The 20,645-nt window shown below is 42.0% G+C and overlaps 1 protein-coding gene and 1 long non-coding RNA gene across 2 annotated transcripts in view; one reads left to right on the top strand and one right to left on the bottom strand.

Annotated features, from left to right (window-relative positions):
- Positions 1-20,645, bottom strand: part of LOC132972089 (uncharacterized) — a 473,300-nt gene that overhangs the window by 120,360 nt on the left and 332,295 nt on the right. The gene's annotated exons all lie outside the window — the stretch shown is intronic.
- On the top strand, positions 2,636-6,716 carry gorab (golgin, rab6-interacting). The gene is made up of 5 exons (XM_061034782.1): positions 2,636-2,866; positions 2,971-3,274; positions 4,082-4,183; positions 4,316-4,456; positions 6,266-6,716. Exons 1-5 carry the CDS (start codon positions 2,812-2,814, stop codon positions 6,714-6,716), a joined length of 1,053 nt encoding a protein of 350 aa, XP_060890765.1. The 5' UTR covers positions 2,636-2,811.

Genomic DNA, 20,645 nt, shown 5'->3' on the forward strand with positions numbered 1-20,645 from the left:
ACAGCGGATATTAAACAGGGTTTCCCTCGCTCTCTGCGCCGAGACTTTCAGCTTCTTCCCTCCGTTCAGAAGTCTTTCGTCCCCAGAACAAAGCGGTTCAAAGACAGCTTTGTTCCTGCTGCTGTTACTAAGCTAAACAAGCTGCAGCGATATTCTCACATGCACATCTATTTATTTTTAACTTTGAACTTTCTCCGGTTCTTAGACGACCTTCCTGGACACACTTGGACGTCACAATCTGACATGTTAAACTTCTGAACCACTCACCTCCTTCTCTCCGATGGAGAGTGGTAACGCCCCCCCTCCCCCTCTCTGACCCTGATGTTCCTCCACAGGTCACCTCAGTAATGACCCATGTGGTCCCCCTCCGGCTCTCACTAATCAGGGATCCAAGGCCGTCTCATCCACGGCCCCCGACGCCGGGGACAACTGAACACGCTCTGAACCCGGAGTCGTCGTCTCCGTGCCATCTGGCCTCCATGCCTGGCCCTGTCTCCACTCTGCCGGCGATTTATGCCCTCCTGAGGTGTTTTGCCTTTTAACTTGCACATAATTGGCCCCCAGATGCAAAAAAGATGTGGAGGCCACTTTTTATTAGTTGCCAAGCAGAGGTCATTGTTTTTGCGTCGCTATACGGCTCCTCTGCACCGCCAAGGTTAAAAAGACACGCTTTATGTCAGTACCTCGACCAATTACCGAGGGAAATAAGGAGTCCTCACAAAGCCAGACATGAGGGAATACAGAGCTGGATATATGATGATGTGTGCGGGATGACAGAGGTACAAAAAAAAAACAATAAAAGAAAATCACATGGACTCAAAGCTGTCCCTCAAAGCTCTGAAATACAAACTGTTCTGTTTCCTGTGCATGGATCTCACCTCCACCTTCATGGCTGACTCAGCAGAAACGCCTGCTGTCAATTTGTCTGATTTAATATGTGATATTCACAAGAAAAGAACATGACACGGCAGGAATAAGAAACTTGGAAACCTGGAAGAGTCTGATTAAAGTGTCACTCTGATGGTAGATAAATGTGGTGACCTATTCAGAGGTCATGTCTTGACAAACAATAGCGCTGTATGAAAACAGGTTTCGGCTTAAAGGCAGGGGTGGTCATTTTTTTGAAAACCAGCATGAAGTTGAAAGTAGCATTCCCTCAGTGCTGCGTCGACTGGACAGGTAGAGAAGTTAAACAAGTCGTACTCTGTGAACACGGTGTGTCTGACCCGACTGTTTGCAGCACAGCCACTAAAAAATGTCATGCTGCATTCACATGAAACAGTTTTAATTAACCTCTGACCCCCGGACACACAGCGAGTCAGGGAGTGTATTCGAAAAATAGTCAGGATGAGGAAGTGAATGACCAAATAAGGACATCATGGTCTAAACAAAGTAAGGCATTAACAAATGTGTTTGTACATCATTAAAATTATTGTTTTTGGAAAGATTTCAGGATCATGATTCATTTATTATGATTTGATGACGACTCATTAAACTGACTCATTAAACTGTTTTGTATCTGAAAATATCCTAAAAATCACCTAAAATGAAAGAAAAAATCTAAAACATAGCAACAACAATCCGCAATGAAATACATTAAATACATTTATTTCAAAGATATTACTGATGTAGCACAACATAACTTGTTTGGACCAGAGAAGGTAGGCGGTTTTAAGACACCCCCCACACGGTCGTTTTGGACGCCCCTCGGTTTGTCAGATATGAGAGCAGTTATCAGGTCAACAGGTGTTGCAGTGATGGAAGCGGGTCAAGAGAAGTGGTTCAGATAGAAGTGATTGTACCCGACCTAAAAAGCCTCTGCATGTTTCTAATAAGCTCCACGAGCAGAAACGTGCTCAAACTAGGATCAATATTGGAGATGCTTTTGAAAAATGGAGAGAGGTTAGAACACAGAAAGGTTTACAGACCCATGCAGAGCTGGATAAACACTGAAGCTTCAGAGTCCACCACATGGTGACCTGTGTGAGCATGGACTCTAGAGAGGGGGGGGGGGGGGGGGGGGAGCTCTCTATGTTGTTTAGAATTTAGACTGCAGTACCCATTTTAAACACTAGGGGTAAGAGTTACACACTGCTCCTTTAATACCCATTAAAAGAGTATCATAAGCGATAATAAATACCAAAGAGCAAGCTTTTATAAAAACAATAATTAAACTGTGGCTTACTTGCCGAGTCACTCCATATTAAAGCTGGATAAAAAAAACATTATTTTAAGTTTCTCTTTTTTGCCATTTTATACTTAAAGGCAGTGAGTTTGATTGTTCTCAGGCATAAAAATAGCAGAAAAAATGTCCAGTTTTATGGCTTTTAAGTTGTTTTATTCTCTTTATGTTTTATCTATGTACATGTTTTTTATCTTATCTTAAAAGGTTACTTCATAAATAAATGTTTTTATTGTTTTTCTTACTGTCAGTTTAACTATCCAGATGGGATCAAGTTCCGACATTAACGCATTTATTTCTTTAAAATCCCACAGAGGATATGTGTTTTAATCAATGAAAAAATAAATATGTATAGATGAGAGTGGTTGAATTCTCTGTCGTTTTATTTTTATTTCAGTATTTGTTTTATTTATTTGTTTTTTTAGTCAGGCATCATCTGAGACGCCCCACTCTTGGGTCCTTGACGTGGCAGTCATAAACAAACATGGCGGCGTCGTTCGAAGCTTCACAGAGTTTCTGTGTGTTTTTGGACCTTTAAGAGTGATTATCTTTGCTCAATATTAACAATAATTAATATTTAAGTAGTTTATGTTATCTGCTTTGACGTCCTTCGCGGGCTCGGGAGTAAAATGAGCGGCTGGGCGGGTTTTTCTGAAGACGAGCTTCGAAAGATTCAGCTGAAAGGTAACTACTGCACTCTCCTGCTTCTCCACTTTTATGTAACTTTACAGTTTAATTAACTGTCAGTGACTAAATCCACCTGTAAACGTTACTTTATGTATTTTCAGAGTCAGGGATGTCCGTGGCGGGAGCAGCCCGCGGACGGAAGCCGGCTCCAGCTAACCGGAGTCGGCAGCAGCTGCAGCGGGAGAAGGCGCTTCAGTCAGCGGCTCAGAGACACTCAGGAGCCGGTCTCCACCTTCACCTCCCACCGGACCAACAACTCACCAAACCACCGCCGAGAGAGGAGCCTCAGCACAGAGCTCCTGCGGAGGTCCCTGCACCAACCCCGGATGTCAAACAGGAGGAGCAGCCGGCTGCAGAGGAGGAGAGCCCGGATGTCAAAGAGCTGGAGACACAGGAAGTGGCTGTGTAAGATAAGATAATCCTTTATTTATCCCACAACGGGGAAGTTTACACATCCTTCTCCTTCTCCTTCTCCTTCTCCTTCTCCTTGTTCTTGTTCTTGAACGTCCTTGTTGTTACGATCCTTGTCTTTTATATATATAATATTAACTTTCACACTATCGTTGAATGCAGAGTCTCTTACAGCACTACATGACCTGCTTCATTATTATCATTACTAACATTATATTATTATCATTATTATTATTATTATTATTATTATTATTTAGCATCTATATATATATATACATATATACTGTACATTCTATATATTTTATTATATTATTATTATTATTGTTATTATCATTATTATTATTATTATTATTATTTAGCATCAATATATATATATATATACACTGTACATTATTAATATTTTATTATATTAGTCTATATTATATAACATTTCATTATATTACACTATATTGTTCATATTGCACTATATTATATTATATTATACTACATTATATTATATAACGGCACTCTGCATTACTGTGGTACAACACTGCCTCTCTTCTCTGCTGTTTACATTACTTGTTGCTATTTATCATAACAAGTCACTTTAATCACTTCTCACTTTATCTTGTCATTCTCTGCAAATACTGTCTCAATTCTAAACATGCACAGGACACTTGGAAAACACACTAAAGGGCACATAAAACCAGAAAAAGAAGAATATGGGACCTTTAAGCAGATTCCCATATTTGTTTTAATTTCTTCTTTTGATGTAACCGCTGATCTGTGTGTGTGTGTGTTAAATTCTTTGTTTTATTACAGACGGGAAAAGACGCGTCTGGAACAACTGCAGCAGGAGCAGACGCTCATGGAAGAGAGGAATAAGCGCAAGAAAGCTCTGCTGACGAAAACTATCGCTGAGAAGTAAGTGTGGTTGTTTCAGTACCGTGGTGAGTACCATGTAACCACGACAACGGCAGACAATGGTCGAATAAAGACGTGAAACACTAAAGCCCAGGAGGTTGTTTTAAAGTTTTGATGTGTTGTTGTTGACAGATCCAAACAGACTCAGGCGGAGGCTGTGAAGCTGAAGAGAATCCAGAAGGAGCTCCAGGCTCTCGACGACATGGTGTCCAACGATATCGGCATCCTGAGGAGCAGGATAGAGCAAGTCAGCTGGGAGTTCTCCTCTGCCAGGTACAACCGCCACACATGGAGACTATTTTCTGCTGCTGTAATCAAGACCACACTAGCCGAGACCGGAGTGCTCTGAGACCGAGACACAACCAAGACATTTAGGGATCAAGACCAAGACCATAAATATCACTGAAAAATCATTTTCTTGTGTGCAGGCGGCGTGTCACTCACTTAGACCCTAACACCGGGAAGGTGGCGGCCGTAATCGGGGGATAAAAATCAAACTATCCAAATCCAAAGTCGGCCAAGTCTGAGACCGAGACAGGACAGATTTCTAGTACTACAACACTAACACTATTTTCTCCAGAAACTTATTCAAACTGCCAACATTTTGTCAATGAATCATAAGCTCCACTTTCTGAATGAATGTTTTGTAGAAGCGGCTGTGGCTCAGTGGGAGAGTCAGTCGTCTCTCAAACTGAAGGTTGGTGGTTCGATCCCTAGTACTTGCTTTTGAAGTGACTGACAGGCAACTAGGACCAGATCCATTTAGTGATTTCTGGACGAGTAGGATCATTTTGAAGTTGACTCTTTGAGGTTCTCATAGCCGGTGCAGGGAGCAGTATTCTTTGTGATCGCAGTCTTTGTCAGACCGGTTCACAGCTTGCTGCAGATACAAGATGAGCCAGGATCTCCAGATAGAACTTCACTGTAAGAACAAACCCTGAAGGGTGCAGGTACTGTACTGTACACATACTGTAAATGCTGCCCCCTGCAGCTTGTTTGCAGTAATCATGACATCTCTTTCACCCCAACATGAGTCCTTGCTCATGTGTCCAACACCCAGAGGAAAAACAAAGCAGCATCACATCCAAACCTCTGAACAGTTCGGTCGATATAAAATGAAAACAGTGAACAACTCGAGCTGTAGCGACGTCGTCTCTTTCTTTTCTGTTTTCACTCTCCTGAATCGGTGCAGCGTTAAAGTTCCCGGCAGCACAGAGAGCATGAGGTCCATAAACAGTTTATAAAACTTCTGGTGAATGTGTGTGTGACCTTGTCTCTGTACAGATTCACCAACACTTGATTACAGATGTTTGTATAACAGGAAGACGAGCTGACCTTCACACACTCTTTCTCTCTCCGGACTCTGTTATGATTATGTTGATTCAATCGATGGTCGGGGGTTTCTGCTGAGCTTCAGAATTTAAAAAAAAAAAAAACCTGAAGAGAAGATGTTTGACATCATGTGTTTGGTTTGCGCCGTTTTCCCAAACAGAGTCTGCTGTTCTGTTGTTCACAATTAAAAAAAGATTTGGGGAATGGGTGCCTGTATTTACCTCCGTTAGGGAACACTGGGATTGTAATTGTCAGTACGGCTGCCAGAATGAGGCTGAAGTTTCAGGATTTCTTCTCCAACTTAAGAGTCTGTATCTCCCGGGTTTTTTTTTTGCCCATTTGGGGTAAAAGTTAAACATTTCCCCCTCTTCTATTCAAAGTTCCTGTACTCCCTTTTTAAACATTTTATAAACAACGTATCGACGTTTTTCAATCGTGATTTGCATATCAAGTTTTTTTTTATTTAAAAAAAAAATGAAGAGTAGAATCACTCCCTTGATTCCCCGACATCCTCAACGTCTTCTTTTGTTATTGTTTTGATTGAGAGCCCCCTGGTGGTGGAGTTTACATCCTGTGCGTTAAAAGAAGTGCTTAAGCAACACACTGAATCTAACTTCAAAATTCCTGCTTTCACAGGATTAAAGTACTTCACGTTGCTAACAGTTACATCCTGTTTTATGCAGAGTTTAAGAGAGAGTCTTTGCAGTCATCTTATTCTGTTTCTCTTTGTTTATTTACATATTTTCTCAGAAAGCGATATGAGAAGGCGGAGGCCGAGTACGTGATGGCCAAGCTGGACCTGCACAAGAAGACGGAGGTGAAGGAGCAGCTGACAGAGCACCTCTGCGCCATCATCCAGCAGAACGAGCTGCGGAAAGCCCACAAGCTGGAGGAGCTGATGCAGCAGCTGCAGCTTCAGGCCACCGAGGAGGAGCTGGAGAAGCAGAAAAAGGAGGAGGAGGTGGAGGAGAAGAGGAGAAGCTGTGTGGAGACGCATGGTAACGGGTCTGTGGAGAATCAGGAGGGAACCGTGCAATCAACCAAAGACTGTGGAGCGCCGGAGGAAGAGAGTGTGAAGGAGGAAGAGAGTGTGCAGGAGGAGAGAGGAGGGGACGCCCAACCGACGACTGAACAAACACAGACTGAACAGGAATGTAAAACTCTAGAAAACGGTGCCCCGTGTGAGGTCACAGCATCCTGATGCTCAGTAAAGAGACACTCAACTTTCATCAGCTGTTGTGAAAACTATGTGGACATCATCATAACATGTCAGGCTGTAGAGCTTAATATAAAACACTAACGGGAATGTTGTCCTCCAATACTGTCGGCCAGATATTTACAGTGCTGCTGCAACGTCCAGGGCAGCCTGTTGAACAGAAATAGTCTCCCTCTGTGAGGAGCATGTGAGAACAACCAGGTCAGCAGAATATCCGGAGCAGTCCTCCTGAAATGATCTAAATATTTTCAGGAGTGCAGATGTGAAAAACGGCTCGAGTAGATAACTTTAGCCAGCAGTGGCTTAACGGGCCTTGGCAGGAAAAAGTCTGGGTGCAAAAGTCCAGCCAATTGTGTTCACACATGCAGCTCAACCAGAAAATTATTGGGAAAAATTCAGAGTTTTCAGAGTCCTATTGTCACTTTTCTCACAAGCACAAAACACCCACTTAGCTCATAATCCCCTTAAAGGCTTTATATGCGACTTTTTTGATCCAGCAGATGTCGCCCTTGAGCACCAGCATGAAACCAAAACAACTCACGCTGCATTGTTGTGTTAGCATGCTAATGCTAGCAATCTTTATTCTGCTCGTATCTTCACACTGCATGTAAATTTACCTGAAATGAACGTGATCTAGAAACACAGTTAAGCAGTGAGTACAGTATGTTATTCTTCTTTTCTCTAGTCCCTCAATTAAACAACTTTTGCACGTGAGGGGAGGAGTCAGCCGGCCGTCCCGACGATGTAAACAAACTGAAGATAGGACTCTGAAAACATCACAGACAGTGGGACTCGGGTGTTACACCCATTGTAGACAGTCATGACTCACAGAGTTATTTTCAGAGGATATACTTGATTTCTATTATATTTAAGTGTGAAAAATCACATATAAAGCCTTTAAATACGAAGCCCCATAATCCTTTTGGTTGAGGTTCCGAAAACATGGAGGTTTTGGGAATCAAGTCGTGATCTTTGCATTCTTTTTTTTTTTAACCAAATGATCACCTTCACAGAAGTTCCCTGGTCACATCGATTGAATCATTTAAGACTCCTCTTTTCTTTATTCTTTGGGGAGAAATGATTCTTGGCTGCTCTGCATGTCATCTAAAAGGTGCGAGCTATTATATTTAGGGGGATTCGGTTAGTTATCTTCAGTGAGTGTCACAAACTGGCTTTAAGTGTCACCTTGTTTCCTAAACGGTTCAGGCAGAGTGATGTACGGCTGCTTGTCTTTAGAAAACAAACTTCAGCCTCCAAAGATTTGTTTTGGTTTTCAAACTGTTCTACGCTGTCGTCAGTCGAGCCCTCTGTGTGTTTGTGTGAACCTGCAGGATCACACATTCAGCTGCAGCGTTGACTCTGTCTTTGAGCTTACAAAAATGTTTCATGAATCACGAGGTTAGTCTCAATCAGACGCTGACTGTTTCCCACTCTTTTCTCTTTGTGGTAAAAAAAAAAAACTAAGATGGGTCCTGTTTTATTTCCTGACTCCATCCCTCTCTTTGCTCGGCCGACAAACCGAGCCATCCCTTGTGTTGTAGATGAACATGTTAGCCGGTGCTGGGCTCGTGTTTCACAAAGCTCATTTCTGATGTTGTCGGTGCGGCGCGGAGCAGCGGGCCTCCTCGACGGTAAGACGATCTGTGCTCATGTATGTACAGATGATTTCAGCAGCATGTCTTTCTGCAGACTCTCTCTCTCTCTCTCTCCCCCTCTGTCTCTCTCTCCCTCTCTCTCGCACATGGAGCAACGTGGTGAAAATAATATATAACAATCGTCTCTTTCACTTTCTACATGTGGGTCTGACTAAAGTCTGTAAACTGAATGTTCGATGAGACTGATGATTATAAAAATATATATTTAAACGGGGGAGATATTTAAAGAGGTGATATGTAGATTAAAGATATTTTACTAAAATAAAATACTAAAAGGGTCAAAGTGCACGCTTTCCTCTCTTGTGTTCCTTCTTTTTTTCAGCGTTTAGATAAACGGCTTCCTGCAGGACTGACGCTCGTGGTCATGTGCAGGAATCCACACTTAGGGAAGGGGGGGGGGGGGGAGCACCGTGGGACCCTCGCCGTGTATTTTCAAAAGTGCAGTAAGTGTTTCTGTAAAGTGCTTTGAGATTTTTTTTACAGCGCTCCGGTCACATCTGGCCGTCTGAAGGAGAGGGCCGTAAAAGCAGCTCTTTTAATTAGTTGTGAGGTAGAAGCTCGGAGACGTGGAGAGCGACCGCCGTCCCCCTCTCTCTCTCTGTCCCCACTGAACCTCCAAGGTCACACGTTTGAAGTCCCGCCGAGCGCATTTCAGCTCAGATTCCCCCAAATTACAGAGAAGATTACACAAAGTGACAGAATGATGTCATTTCTGCTTCAGTGAAAGTGTCTCATTTATGTATCATTTCAAGGAAAGTCAAAGACAAACATCATCGTAGTTTGTTCACCTCGTGAAGCGTTCTGTTTTAAAAAACTTGACTCCCTTTTAACGCTTTTGTTTCTGCGTCTCAGTAAACATAAAAACAATTCAGCAGCTCTCCTACTTCGAAGAAACAAATGAAAGGCTGAAACATGTTAAAGAATATTTTATTGGGAGTGTGTGAGGCGTTACTCTGCACATTCAGATTCTTCCAGAATACGTGATGCATTCAGGCACCGATCCATTCGCAGTATTAAGTCAAGTCCGCAGCACTTTTCTACCTGTGGACTCGAGCATTGGCATGTCAGGGCAGTTTTTAAAAATCCTCTTTATCTTTGCAAAAATACATCAAAACTGCAATTTAATTAAAAAAAAGGAGGAGCTGGTCGTTTACTTTTTGTTTAATCAGAGATGGCAGGAGTTAAATGAAGGCTCATCAGGGTGTAAATTCAAAGTGGTATCAGTGGTTTGAAGTGTTATTTATTTATTTTATTGCCTGCACAATCGACTCACCCAGACTGTTTTCAGATCAACACACTCCCAGGAATTTTCTTCTTGGGTTGTCTCTGATCCGCTGCAGCAGGTTTGTTCTCTCTCTGCTCTCATGACATCGTTAGACACACTCACAGATAAATGACCCCACATTACACTGCACCCCCCCCCCCCCCCCCCCTGACCCCAGCACCCCAATTTTAATTACACTACAAAGACAAACAATCAATACAAGTCCACAACATTAAAGACAGATTGCCAAAGATCACAGATTAGGTCACAAAAATAAGATAGACTGCACAGGAAGTTATCATCACTGCTCCTTATGAGGTTTTCTGCCTTCTACTCACAACTCATTCACTTGAGGAGTTTCCATGCATGGTCCGTCTAGATCTTGAAACAGGAGCGACTGAAACAGGCTGCTTGCACGGTTGTAAATATAGTACATACGTATAGTTCAGATATTTAATTCCCTGTGCTTCTGATACTCAGTGCATTAAAGCACTAGTTCCCAAAGCGGGGGCCTCGAGGTGCCTGCCATAACCACGTTTTTTAAAAGTAATGCTTAAGAACAGCATATTTTACCCATTATTTAGAAAATGTGTAGAAACAGTAGTTCAATTTTAAATACAACGATGGTCGTTAAGTAAGATTTATGCTGAAATGGGGCGTTGGATAGCCTATAGCGCTTCTGCCGGGTGCCCCTTGTACAGAGGCCTCGTCACAGCGGCCGTGGGTTCAAATCCAACCTCGGCCCTCTGCTGCATGTCGTCCCCCACTCTCTCCAGCTGTCCTATCCAATAAAGGCAAAAATATTTATATATATATATATATATTAATATATGTTACATGTAAAAAAAAAAAAATGTGTGAGTTTGCACAAATGTGAGTTGGGGGGGGCGGTCTGTAACACAGTTATTTACAAAATATCACCACCTAACATGTTTACACTGCTCCACTTCACACAACACAATCCAAACAATCAATAATAATAATAACAGTGATGATTACTGTGAGCAGAAAATCCTGCAGAGGAGAGAAGAGAAATGATGTTCTGGAGATTATAAAGAAGAAGAATGAGGAGATTAAAGCCTCACTGTGTGTGTTTGTGTGTGTGTGTGTGTGTGTGTGTGTGTGCTGGGCCGCACTTCACAGAGAGAGAGAGGGGAGGAGGTTTATAAAGTAAAGTGTGATTTATGTGGCGCTGGCGTCGCTCGACAGGTCGAGAAAGACCCTGAAACCCGAGAAGACCGACAGAGAGAGAGAGAGAGAGAGAGAGAGAGAGTGAGTGAGAGAGAGAGGAGAGAGAGAGAGAGTGAGTGAGAGAGAGAGAGGGGACTAAAGAGCTCCACATCTCGTTGTTTTTTAGAAAGTTTCTGAAGCGCGTGCACGACCTCTGACCTCTGTGTCTGCCCGGCTGAAGAGGAGAGGGAGTCCGTGTAGACCTGCATGGTTTAATGTTGGAGCTCCTCTGATCCGAGGCGAGTGTATTCATTGATAAATCATTATGTATTGATTCAAAGAGCTTTAAACACATCAAACGGAAACATGTCGGAGGTTTGACGTGACGTAAAGCATCGCTCTGATTGGCTCTAATCATATAAACGTTGTCCGGATGAATTCAAGCGGCTGCATATTTTCTGTGTCATGGTGAAGGATTTAACTGTTGTGTATTTTTAGATTCTGTTAAGCACGTTGCTTGAGATGCGTCAGATCTTCTACCCCAGAACTACTTCATACCCAGGTAGATTTGACTTTGAAGGTCAGACTGCGCGCGGGAGATTACCTGCAAATTAAACGTGACATATTAAACCGGATATTCATCATTAGAAGTAAAAGTAGGCCCATAGTACTGGATCTATATAGAATAGAATAGAATAGAATAGAATTACTTTATTGTTCCCAAACTGGGAAATTGTGGCGTTACAGCAGCAGGTTGTCCAAACACACAATATGAGCAAATTTAAGCACAATATAATATTAAAAACAAAGTAAATAAGCACTAAAAGGACTTGGACTTGGATCTATTCGACGTGTGTTGTCCTATTTTATTTAATTTTTAAAGTCAGTAATCTGAGATTAAATTAAGAAATTCACGTTTAAATAAATAAAAAACAACTCTGAGTTTAGGGTCAGACATCTGGGATGATCTGTAGATTTAGACAAAGTAAAAAAAAAAAAAGAAGAGGAAAGAAGCCTATTAATAAAAAATCAGAGTTTATAATGAAATTCGGATTTTGAGATTAAAGAGAAAAAAAATGAATTTTCTGAGATTTAATTCAAAAGTCGTTATTTTAAAATAAAGTTTAATAGTTTAAAACCAGCAGCAGTCTGAGTTTAAGGACAGATTTACGGGATCAAAACCTCCTGAGTCAAAGACATGATATAAATGTTCTTCATACAAAAAATCCGAAATGATCATTAAAGTCGAACACGTGATAAACAGCTGATTTATAACTCGGACACATTTTCCCATCATGCTCTTCTCTCAAACTCCAATCAGATAAATGTGAACGATAAATAGAAAGTTAAGAGTCTTATAGGATAAAGTTCAGGAAGCTTCCATCCTCTCTGGCCTCTCCGTGAACGTGCAGCTGCTCGAATAAAGGATCGGTTAATCGAGCGCAGATGTTTCAGAAAGGAAACAAAGAAATTACTAAAAAGTTTGATCCTCTTCAGTGAGTTAATTCATCATCATGAATTCAAATATGAAATGAGCCAAACCCTTCAGCTGAACCGCGAAGCAAACCGCGTTAAACCGCTGATTCATTAATTGGTTGATTGACTGATAAACGTCGCGTGAAGAAATGATATGTCAGTGTGTGTGCGCGCGCGGTTTTTGCGGGTTTGTAATGATGAGAATGAATTTCACACGGCCTCTCTCCCCCTGTGTGTCTGTGTGTGTGTGTGTGTGTGTGTGTGTGTGTGTGTGCGTGTGCGTGTGTGCGTTTTAATCACGAGCAGATTTGTGCGTTGTGTCTGAACACCGTGAACGTGTGCACGAGCGATTACAGTTACAAAAGCGGAACTGCAGAGAGGACACTGACACGTCATGTCACTCACACACACACACACACACACACACACACACACACACACGTACAGTTTCGTGGTATTTATCTTATTAACGGCGCGTTTCTCTGACAGCTGGACTTCATTCACACTTTTACACTCCGACAGAAAATCATTATGTACCCACTGCTTTTATTAGAGCTCCTACAATCATTTAAATCTGATTTTTTTTAAGCGTATAAAGTTTGTAAATTAATTGTAAAAACATGCATAAATACATTTTAAAACCATGACGTCATAATTTACCCTCAATTCTTTATTTTGTTATGAACGCTAAAACGAAATATTCCTTTAAAATTAGTTTTTTGTTCGTTTAGATCCAGATGAGAATTATTTTCATGAGCCATCTTTAAATGTGTCTTGTAATTCCAGCTAAGGTGTAAGATGAGACTTTAAAGACAAAGATAAACTTTATTGATCCCCATGGGGGAAATTTTTTCATTACAACAGCTCAAGAAAACAGGAAACAGGAAAATAATTACTAAAAATAACAAGAAGTTAAAAATCAAACATATTTACATCAGTTAAATAAAGGGAGAAAAAATACAATAATAGAATAATACACGGTATGTACACTTCCACTTGTGGAAAGAGTTATTGTTATTAAAAACACACACAGTGTGTAGCTTTATTGATATGAGTCATGAGGTGGTGATGCTGTTAAAGAGTCTGATTAAACAGTCTGACGGCAGAGGGGTTCTGATCTGATTTGATTTAATGATCTGAAATGTGAAGTTAAAATTTAAAACATCACAAATGCAAATGTAAAAATGATTAAATTAAAGTAAAAGCTTTTCTCCGTTCACACAAAACAACTCGAAGATGTTAAATTAAATCTTACCCACGACAGTCTACGAGTTAAAATGCACCTAAATAAAAAAATTAATATTTATTCTCCTGTTTTATTCTAACGTGGTGAAACTCTCAGACTGTGTGCTAAAAAAAAGAAAGGTGCATGCATGTTTTATTCTGCAAGGGAACGTAACTCATGCACGCTGTCGGCCCTCAGAAACACACTTAAAGTTTAACCTTAAAGTCCCACAGAAGAGGGGGGGGGGGGGGGTCATGAAGTACAAGCTGTAGCTCATGGGGGCAGAAATCGAACTCTCCCATGTTGCCACTGCGTCTGCCTGAAGAGACAAAACGCAGCACAACAAGTCAGCGTGCATCCTGAGCAGCGTCCCTCTGAGTGTTTTTTAGATTCTTGAAGTGTTTCGATAATGAGGAAAATGTCGCAGTGCTGCAGTTTAAATATAGAGTAGTAGTTGAAGTCCTGCATGAAGTATTTATTCTGCAGGAGAGAGCCTGACAGCACTATTTACTAAACCTGTTTTAACATGCTGTGTGTCTGGAACAGTTCATCATGTTTTATTGACTGATCACATGTTCTGTGTGTAAAATCTGCAAAGTAACAACAGCTGTAAGGCAGATGAATCAAAAAAGTGCAATGTATACCCTACTAAACTTTAATCAGATACAAACGTACAGAGGCATAAATTACGTTTAAGTAGCTCACAACTGAACCGGAGCCGAGGAGTTCTGAGTATATTAAAAGTGTATTTATAGCATTGTGTGTTGAAGAGCGGGAGGTTTAAAATAATTTGTGGATTTCTCTCATTTTCTGTCTGCATGTTTGACACATTCTTCCACACAGGACTGGTGGGTCCAGGGTCCAGAGCTGGTTGTGATTCTGATTCTCCAGCCTCTTGTGAGCGCTGTAATCAGAGTGTGTGAGTGTGTTTGCAGCTTGGTCCCCGTTGCAGCAGGAGACCCGGTGCGTTCCCTTTAGAGGAGCGGTCCTGGTACAGCATGAGTCCCGGTGCAGCTGGAGTCCTGGTGCAGCAGAGGTCCTGTAGCCGAAGACTTCCCAGTCGTCCCCCGTGCAGCTTTGCAATCAGCCCAGCGCCGAGGGAGCGTGTCTGCAGCGCGTGTTTCTCTGCACAGGAAGTGAAGAGTCAACAATGAGGCCACTCACCCCTAATTAAGGAAATCAAACAGGACGGGAGGGCCAAAAACTGCTCTCCAATCAGCACCAGGGGTCACCGGACAGCAAAACAGCGGCGGCGGCAGGGTGGCGGCCTTCATCTTCATCATCATCATCATCGTCCTCCTGAGCCCCCGGGGGCTCGAGGACTGAGCTCATGCAGAGAAAGTAAAAAAAAACACATTAAGAACAAAAAGCAGATTTCACTTTAATACGTCGTTTTGATTGACAGGTCTGCTGTTAAACACTTCAAATCAACCTTCAGGTTTCACCAGGATGTTATTCCCTGCACACCCCGGTTTATGCTTCGTACTGGGGCACTGAAGCAGCATGTATGAGGTATGGTAGGTGTGAGAATAATCGAATGTTTACTGTAAGAACAGAAGCAGCTTTCTGAAAAAAAATATCTACAGGAGGAAACGATCACAGCCTGACCCGCTAGCTGATTCCTCGTCATGAAGCTTGGCCTCGGCTCTCGGAAGGGTCAGCTGGTTTCTGAAGGGTTCAGGTGCCACCCACAGACCCTCACACCGCTCCATCAAGACCCGGCTTGTGGACCAGTTCAGCTCCACGTTCGTCCCCCACATGAGGTACAGATTTTCTGCACACTCAGCAAAGCGGTTCAGTCACACTCTCTGCGTTTCTGATCCTCCCTGCACAGATTATTCCTGCAGGATCAGTCTCGTAGATTTACACATTAACTACACACTCCAACACAAATAAAAGAGCTTTGATGCTTTGTTAATTCACACGACACACACGAGCTTCAGAGAGCTCTCCTCCAACATTCAAACACAACCAACCAGAACTCTCAGAGCGGCTCTTTAGTCTCTTGTCTTACAGGACTCTTTAGTATCATCAGTTATGATGTTCAGGCAGCTGTGCATGTTCTTCTTCTGAGAATCCAAACACTGAGATGACAATGCAGACGTCTGATTATCACATTTGTTCCCTCTGCAGAAGACGTGAGCAGAGGAAAACAATCGAGGGCTGGAAGACGCTGTGAGATCTTTAAAGTTGCTTAATGCAGAAAGTCTTATTTGCATGTGGAAGTCCTGTGTTTAAACTCTTTAAATACAAATACTGAAGAATCAGCAGGGGTGTAGTTTGAGCTGTTGGAGCTGATTCAAAACAGATAAATATAGGCAGTGTGTTTTCTCATATTGTGGAGAAATATAGAGGACAGATATTTAAGTATTTAATTGTATTTGTTCTGCACATGTCAAAGCATGCAACGTTCACAGAAAACGATTCACAGTTTTATCCTGCTCCATGTTCGGACAGGAGCGAAGAGAAGAATCAATCTGATGCCGAACTCCCCTCACAAGAAATAATAAAGAATTATCTGGATGGTCCGTCCAATTACAATCACATGCAACCAATACCACAGCAACATAAAACAAACCTGATCATTCAGAGTGTAGAGAGGGGAAAAAACACACAAAAACACACAAACTGCCAATTTCATGAAGTCTAAAAATTCTCTCCTTGTTCATTTTCTTAAAGTGAAATATCTTCACACACACACACACACACACACAGCTCTTCCTAAAACACAAATACACATCTTGTCCTAAAGTCGTCCGTGCAAACTGATGCTTAAAATGACATTTCTTCATCCTCTGAAGTAAAAACAAACCTCTTCTGCAGACTGTTTGGTCATACTTTACTCTGAACATACCTCAGAGTGTCTGTAACTCAATCTTTCACTTTCAGTCATCCTGACCTTAAAAACAGCCTGTAGCTGCTCTCTCTGAAAGGTTTTCTTCCCTCTGTCTTCTGTAAATTAAAAATAATGCATTCATGTTTGAAATGTGTTACCCCACACTTCAACACAATTACTAAGATAATAAAATAAGTGAACATAGAAAATCCTCAGTTTTTTATAATCCGACAGAAACTTTGCTTTGTTCAAATCAAAGATATTTTCTTTGACACTTTCCTGTAAACACAAGCTTTATTATCATCCATGATCACATCTGAAAAAACACATTCAGACACTCTTTCAGAATGACATTAAAGATCTTTATGCACGAGTGCACTGAACAGTGACACGCTGACGTTCAGCTCTTCAGCAGCGTAAAAGTTCAAACTGACTAAAACCTTAAAGAGTGAGAATAAAACTTGACTTATTTTAACTTCCACTTTAAATGATGAAGCAGCTAAAATATCAAACAGCTCGCACATCCTAAGACAGAAACATAGTGAGTCCGCACACCAGAAGCTGCTCCAATTAAATGACATCAAATGGAAAAATCAGCACATGTAACGTTTGGGGCCCTCGCCCTTCATCAGACATGAACACGTGAAGAGACACACCTCCACATATATATTCAACCTTAGAGGTCACCTGACGGGTCATGTGATACAAAACCAGGAACAATATACAAAAGAAGCTATGCAAGATATTCATGTTGAAGATCTACAGGATGCAGAGTCACTATAGTCAAGGCGGCTTAGGACCAGATTTGGGAAGAATGATGACACAATGATGTAAAACATTACCAAAATTAACATATGTGTTTGATCTTGGGACAAATAATCATCTAGTGGTATTTTATTTTTTTATTTTAATTCCTTGACCCAGAAAATTTTAATATTGATACCAAGATTGACTTTCTAAGTGGCCTTTAAGACATATTGGCACTTTGTCGATTTCACATGTCCGCCATCTTGATGAAGTGGCTCCTCCCCCAAAATTGAAAGCTATGATGATGAGCTATGTGGAAAAAATTTGGTGCTTTTGTCCGGCCTGTCCCCATAATGTTTCTAAGCCGCCTGACTACAACTAACTCACTGAAGTTTGGTATTGTTCCCTCTTCTTTTTAATCATGCTGCTTGAGTCTCGTTCACTCCAGGGGGGGAGGTGAGGTGAGATCTCTGATTGGCTCGAGAGGACAGGTAACATCTTTAACGAATGTGAGCTCAGCAGACAGACTGGTCGGTGCGTCGTTTTGAGCAGAGCCAGTTTTTCTGTTTGAATCCATTTCTGTTCCAACGGACAAATCTGCAAAATCTGGTTGTCAGGTTAGTTTCCTCCTCGCGCTGCCTGCCGTCCAGAAGGACAACATTCAGGATTATTTTTAACCTTTGGTTGAAGTCTGTGCAGTGACAGGCTGTCAGACATGATCATATGCAGACCAGCGACGCTCTGATTACCCTGAACGCATCTTAAACTTTTTTATTCCTGACACACATTTAGTTTCTGTCGTTCTGCAGTAGTTCCAGCAGGTTTGCACGTTTGCTGACTTGCCATATATTAATGATCTTATATATCACGTCTCTGTTATTGAGTTTAAAAAGCTGCCACTTCTTTATTTGAACAAATTGAAATGACGCAAAAACAACTCGTTGCTTGTTTCTGGATTTGCATCTATCCTCTGCACGGTGCCTGATTCTGTCTCAGCCTCCTCCTCGGCCTCGACCCCGATATCGTCAGCTCTGCAGGATGGCGTTTTCTCTCTCTCTGAGATGTTTGGACGTTTCCATTTGACACAGACAAACTGCAGCGGCGGAGCAAACGGGCCGCTTTCACAAGGAGTCTGAACAAAGCAGAGGAGGGGGGGTGGGGGGTCGGGGGTAGGAGACACGGGGAGGCCTTTTTTTTCTCTCCTTCTAGCTGGCACCAGAGTGGACTTGTAGGCAGGAAAAAGAGAATCTGGAGGGAAAACTAATGATGAAAAAAGTCTACTCTATCCCTGCGCCTTCATTAAATACATGGAAAGAACGAGAGAGCCACATCTGGATTCAATCGGCGTCCCCTTTGATGGCATCAAGTGTTCTTTTCCCAGATCAGGGGGGCTGGAAGCTACGGGATGTCTATGGCAGCTCGGAGCCCAGAGTCCACTGCTGCCATCTGAGCACATGAAACCCCCCCGTTCTAAAAAAAAAAAAAAAAAGGGAAAACCCTCCCCCCAGATCACCTCAAACATCCAACTCCTCCAAAACCTCCAAGTCCTCTAGTTAAAACACTGAGGGGGAAAGTAACCCGGCAACACTTTCAGCACTTTCCCCTTCTGCAGAAAATGAACCTTTCAGCTGGAGTCACTGGATTCTCTGTGGATTCACTTTATAAAATATGAGGATTAGGAATTTGTTTTTACACCACTCGTAAGTTTTGACACAGTGATTCTAACATGTCCAGGAATTAACAAATATCTGAAAAATACCTCATGTTTAGGTTTACATTTTGCTTGGATTTCCTCTCTGCCTTCCTGTGTTAGGGTTGGGATGGTTGGGTAAAAGAATAATTCTCCTTTCTGTCTTTCTCTTTTTTAAATTAGAGCATGAAAATACCCCGAAGTATCCGATTTGAGTTGTGGGACTTTTCCAGACATTCCAGACTCTCCTCCAGCTCTGATTGGCTCAGTCTAACTCTCCTCCAGCTCTGATTGGCTGAGTCTAACTCTCCTCTAGCTCTGATTGGCTGAGTCTAACTCTCCTCCAGCTCTGATTGGCTGAGTCTAACTCTCCTCCAGCTCTGATTGGCTGAGTCTAACTCTCCTCCAGCTCTGATTGGCTGAGTCTAACTCTCCTTCAGCTATGATTGGCTCAGTCTAACTCGGTGACTTGTCAATCACAACCATCCCCCGCCCTAACTCTTCCCCTCTTTCTTGCGTTTTCAAACCGCAGGAACTTTTTCACAGTCCCAGGAACTACTGGTACTCTCTCCCTCCCTTCCTAGAACCCCATTTAGAGGAACCTTTTTAGCTCCTGCTTCAGAGTCGGTACTCCTTGAACAAGAGGGACTTTGTGCATGTTGTTTGGTCCATATGTCAGAGTATCAATCAATCAACCAATCGTTAGCGGCATTTCATAACAAGTGTTATCTGGAGACGCTTTACTAAAGAGCGTATGTGATAATATGCAGGAAGGATTTCTTCTTTGTATTCCTCTCGTTCCTGTTGTCCACACTTCCTCTCCGCTGAGGTGGAGGTTGGAGCAAGAAGTGCATGAACGAGGACGGCGGTGCTTGTGTGGATGACACAGTCTGATGGTGGAGGCTGGGCGTCAGGGACGTCGGGTGGTCGTAGTGCCAGATCACCTCGCTGAAGGTTGGAGGAGCTCCGTCTACTCGAGAGCCGGGACAAGGCCTACTGGACTTCTGGCAAAGCGTCCATAGCAGCAGGACGTCCTCACCAACAACCCCGAGGAACCTACAAGACCTCAGAGCTCAGGAGTGGACAGTTCCTCTTCAAAACGTCCCCAGAACTGTTTGGTCTGAAAACACCTTTTGACTCTGGGACCATCATTTACTAAATGAACATCATGCTGTGCTGAAGAAGAAGAAGTACAGAATGAGACCATAAACTTATTAATAAAATGTTTACTAATGGGATAAATCAACTGACATGTAGTAACATTTGATCATAGACTTCTAAACATCCCAGATCACCCACTTCACAGTGAGTTTGACCTTTGACCCTCAGGTCGTCGTTTTAGAGCTCCTGTGAGGAAGACTAAAAGTCTCATTTTTACAAAGTGCAATTAATATGTTAAACAACAATTATCTATTTGTTGCTCTTTTTGCACTTGAACTGCACATTTGCACACCTCCACTTTGCACTTTAAGAACTTGAATTTCCATTCTGGTACGGGCTCTTGACTGATTTTATTGAGCTGTTTTTATTTGGTTTTATATTTTGCTGTGTTTTCTGATTTAAAAAATGTTTGGTTTATGTTTTATGGTGATGTTGTCCTTGTGTTTCTTGTCTAATGTGCAACGCAAATTTACCCTTGTGGGACAATAAAAAAATCTGAATCTGAATAAACAAACAAGATGATGTTTTTCTTCCGCTGGAATCGCCCCCTGCTGGTCTTTACAAAGATCGCAAGTTTATGTCATTGGTTTCGCTCTTCAGGCCTGCAGGCTACATTCACTTCTTTAATGTTATTGTTGGGAGGGTCCTGCGTTTTATTATTTCACCAATGAATCCAAGATAACAAGTTTA

This window comes from Labrus mixtus, chromosome 3 (assembly GCF_963584025.1).
Source record: "Labrus mixtus chromosome 3, fLabMix1.1, whole genome shotgun sequence".
Taxonomy (NCBI): Eukaryota; Metazoa; Chordata; class Actinopteri; order Labriformes; family Labridae; genus Labrus; species Labrus mixtus.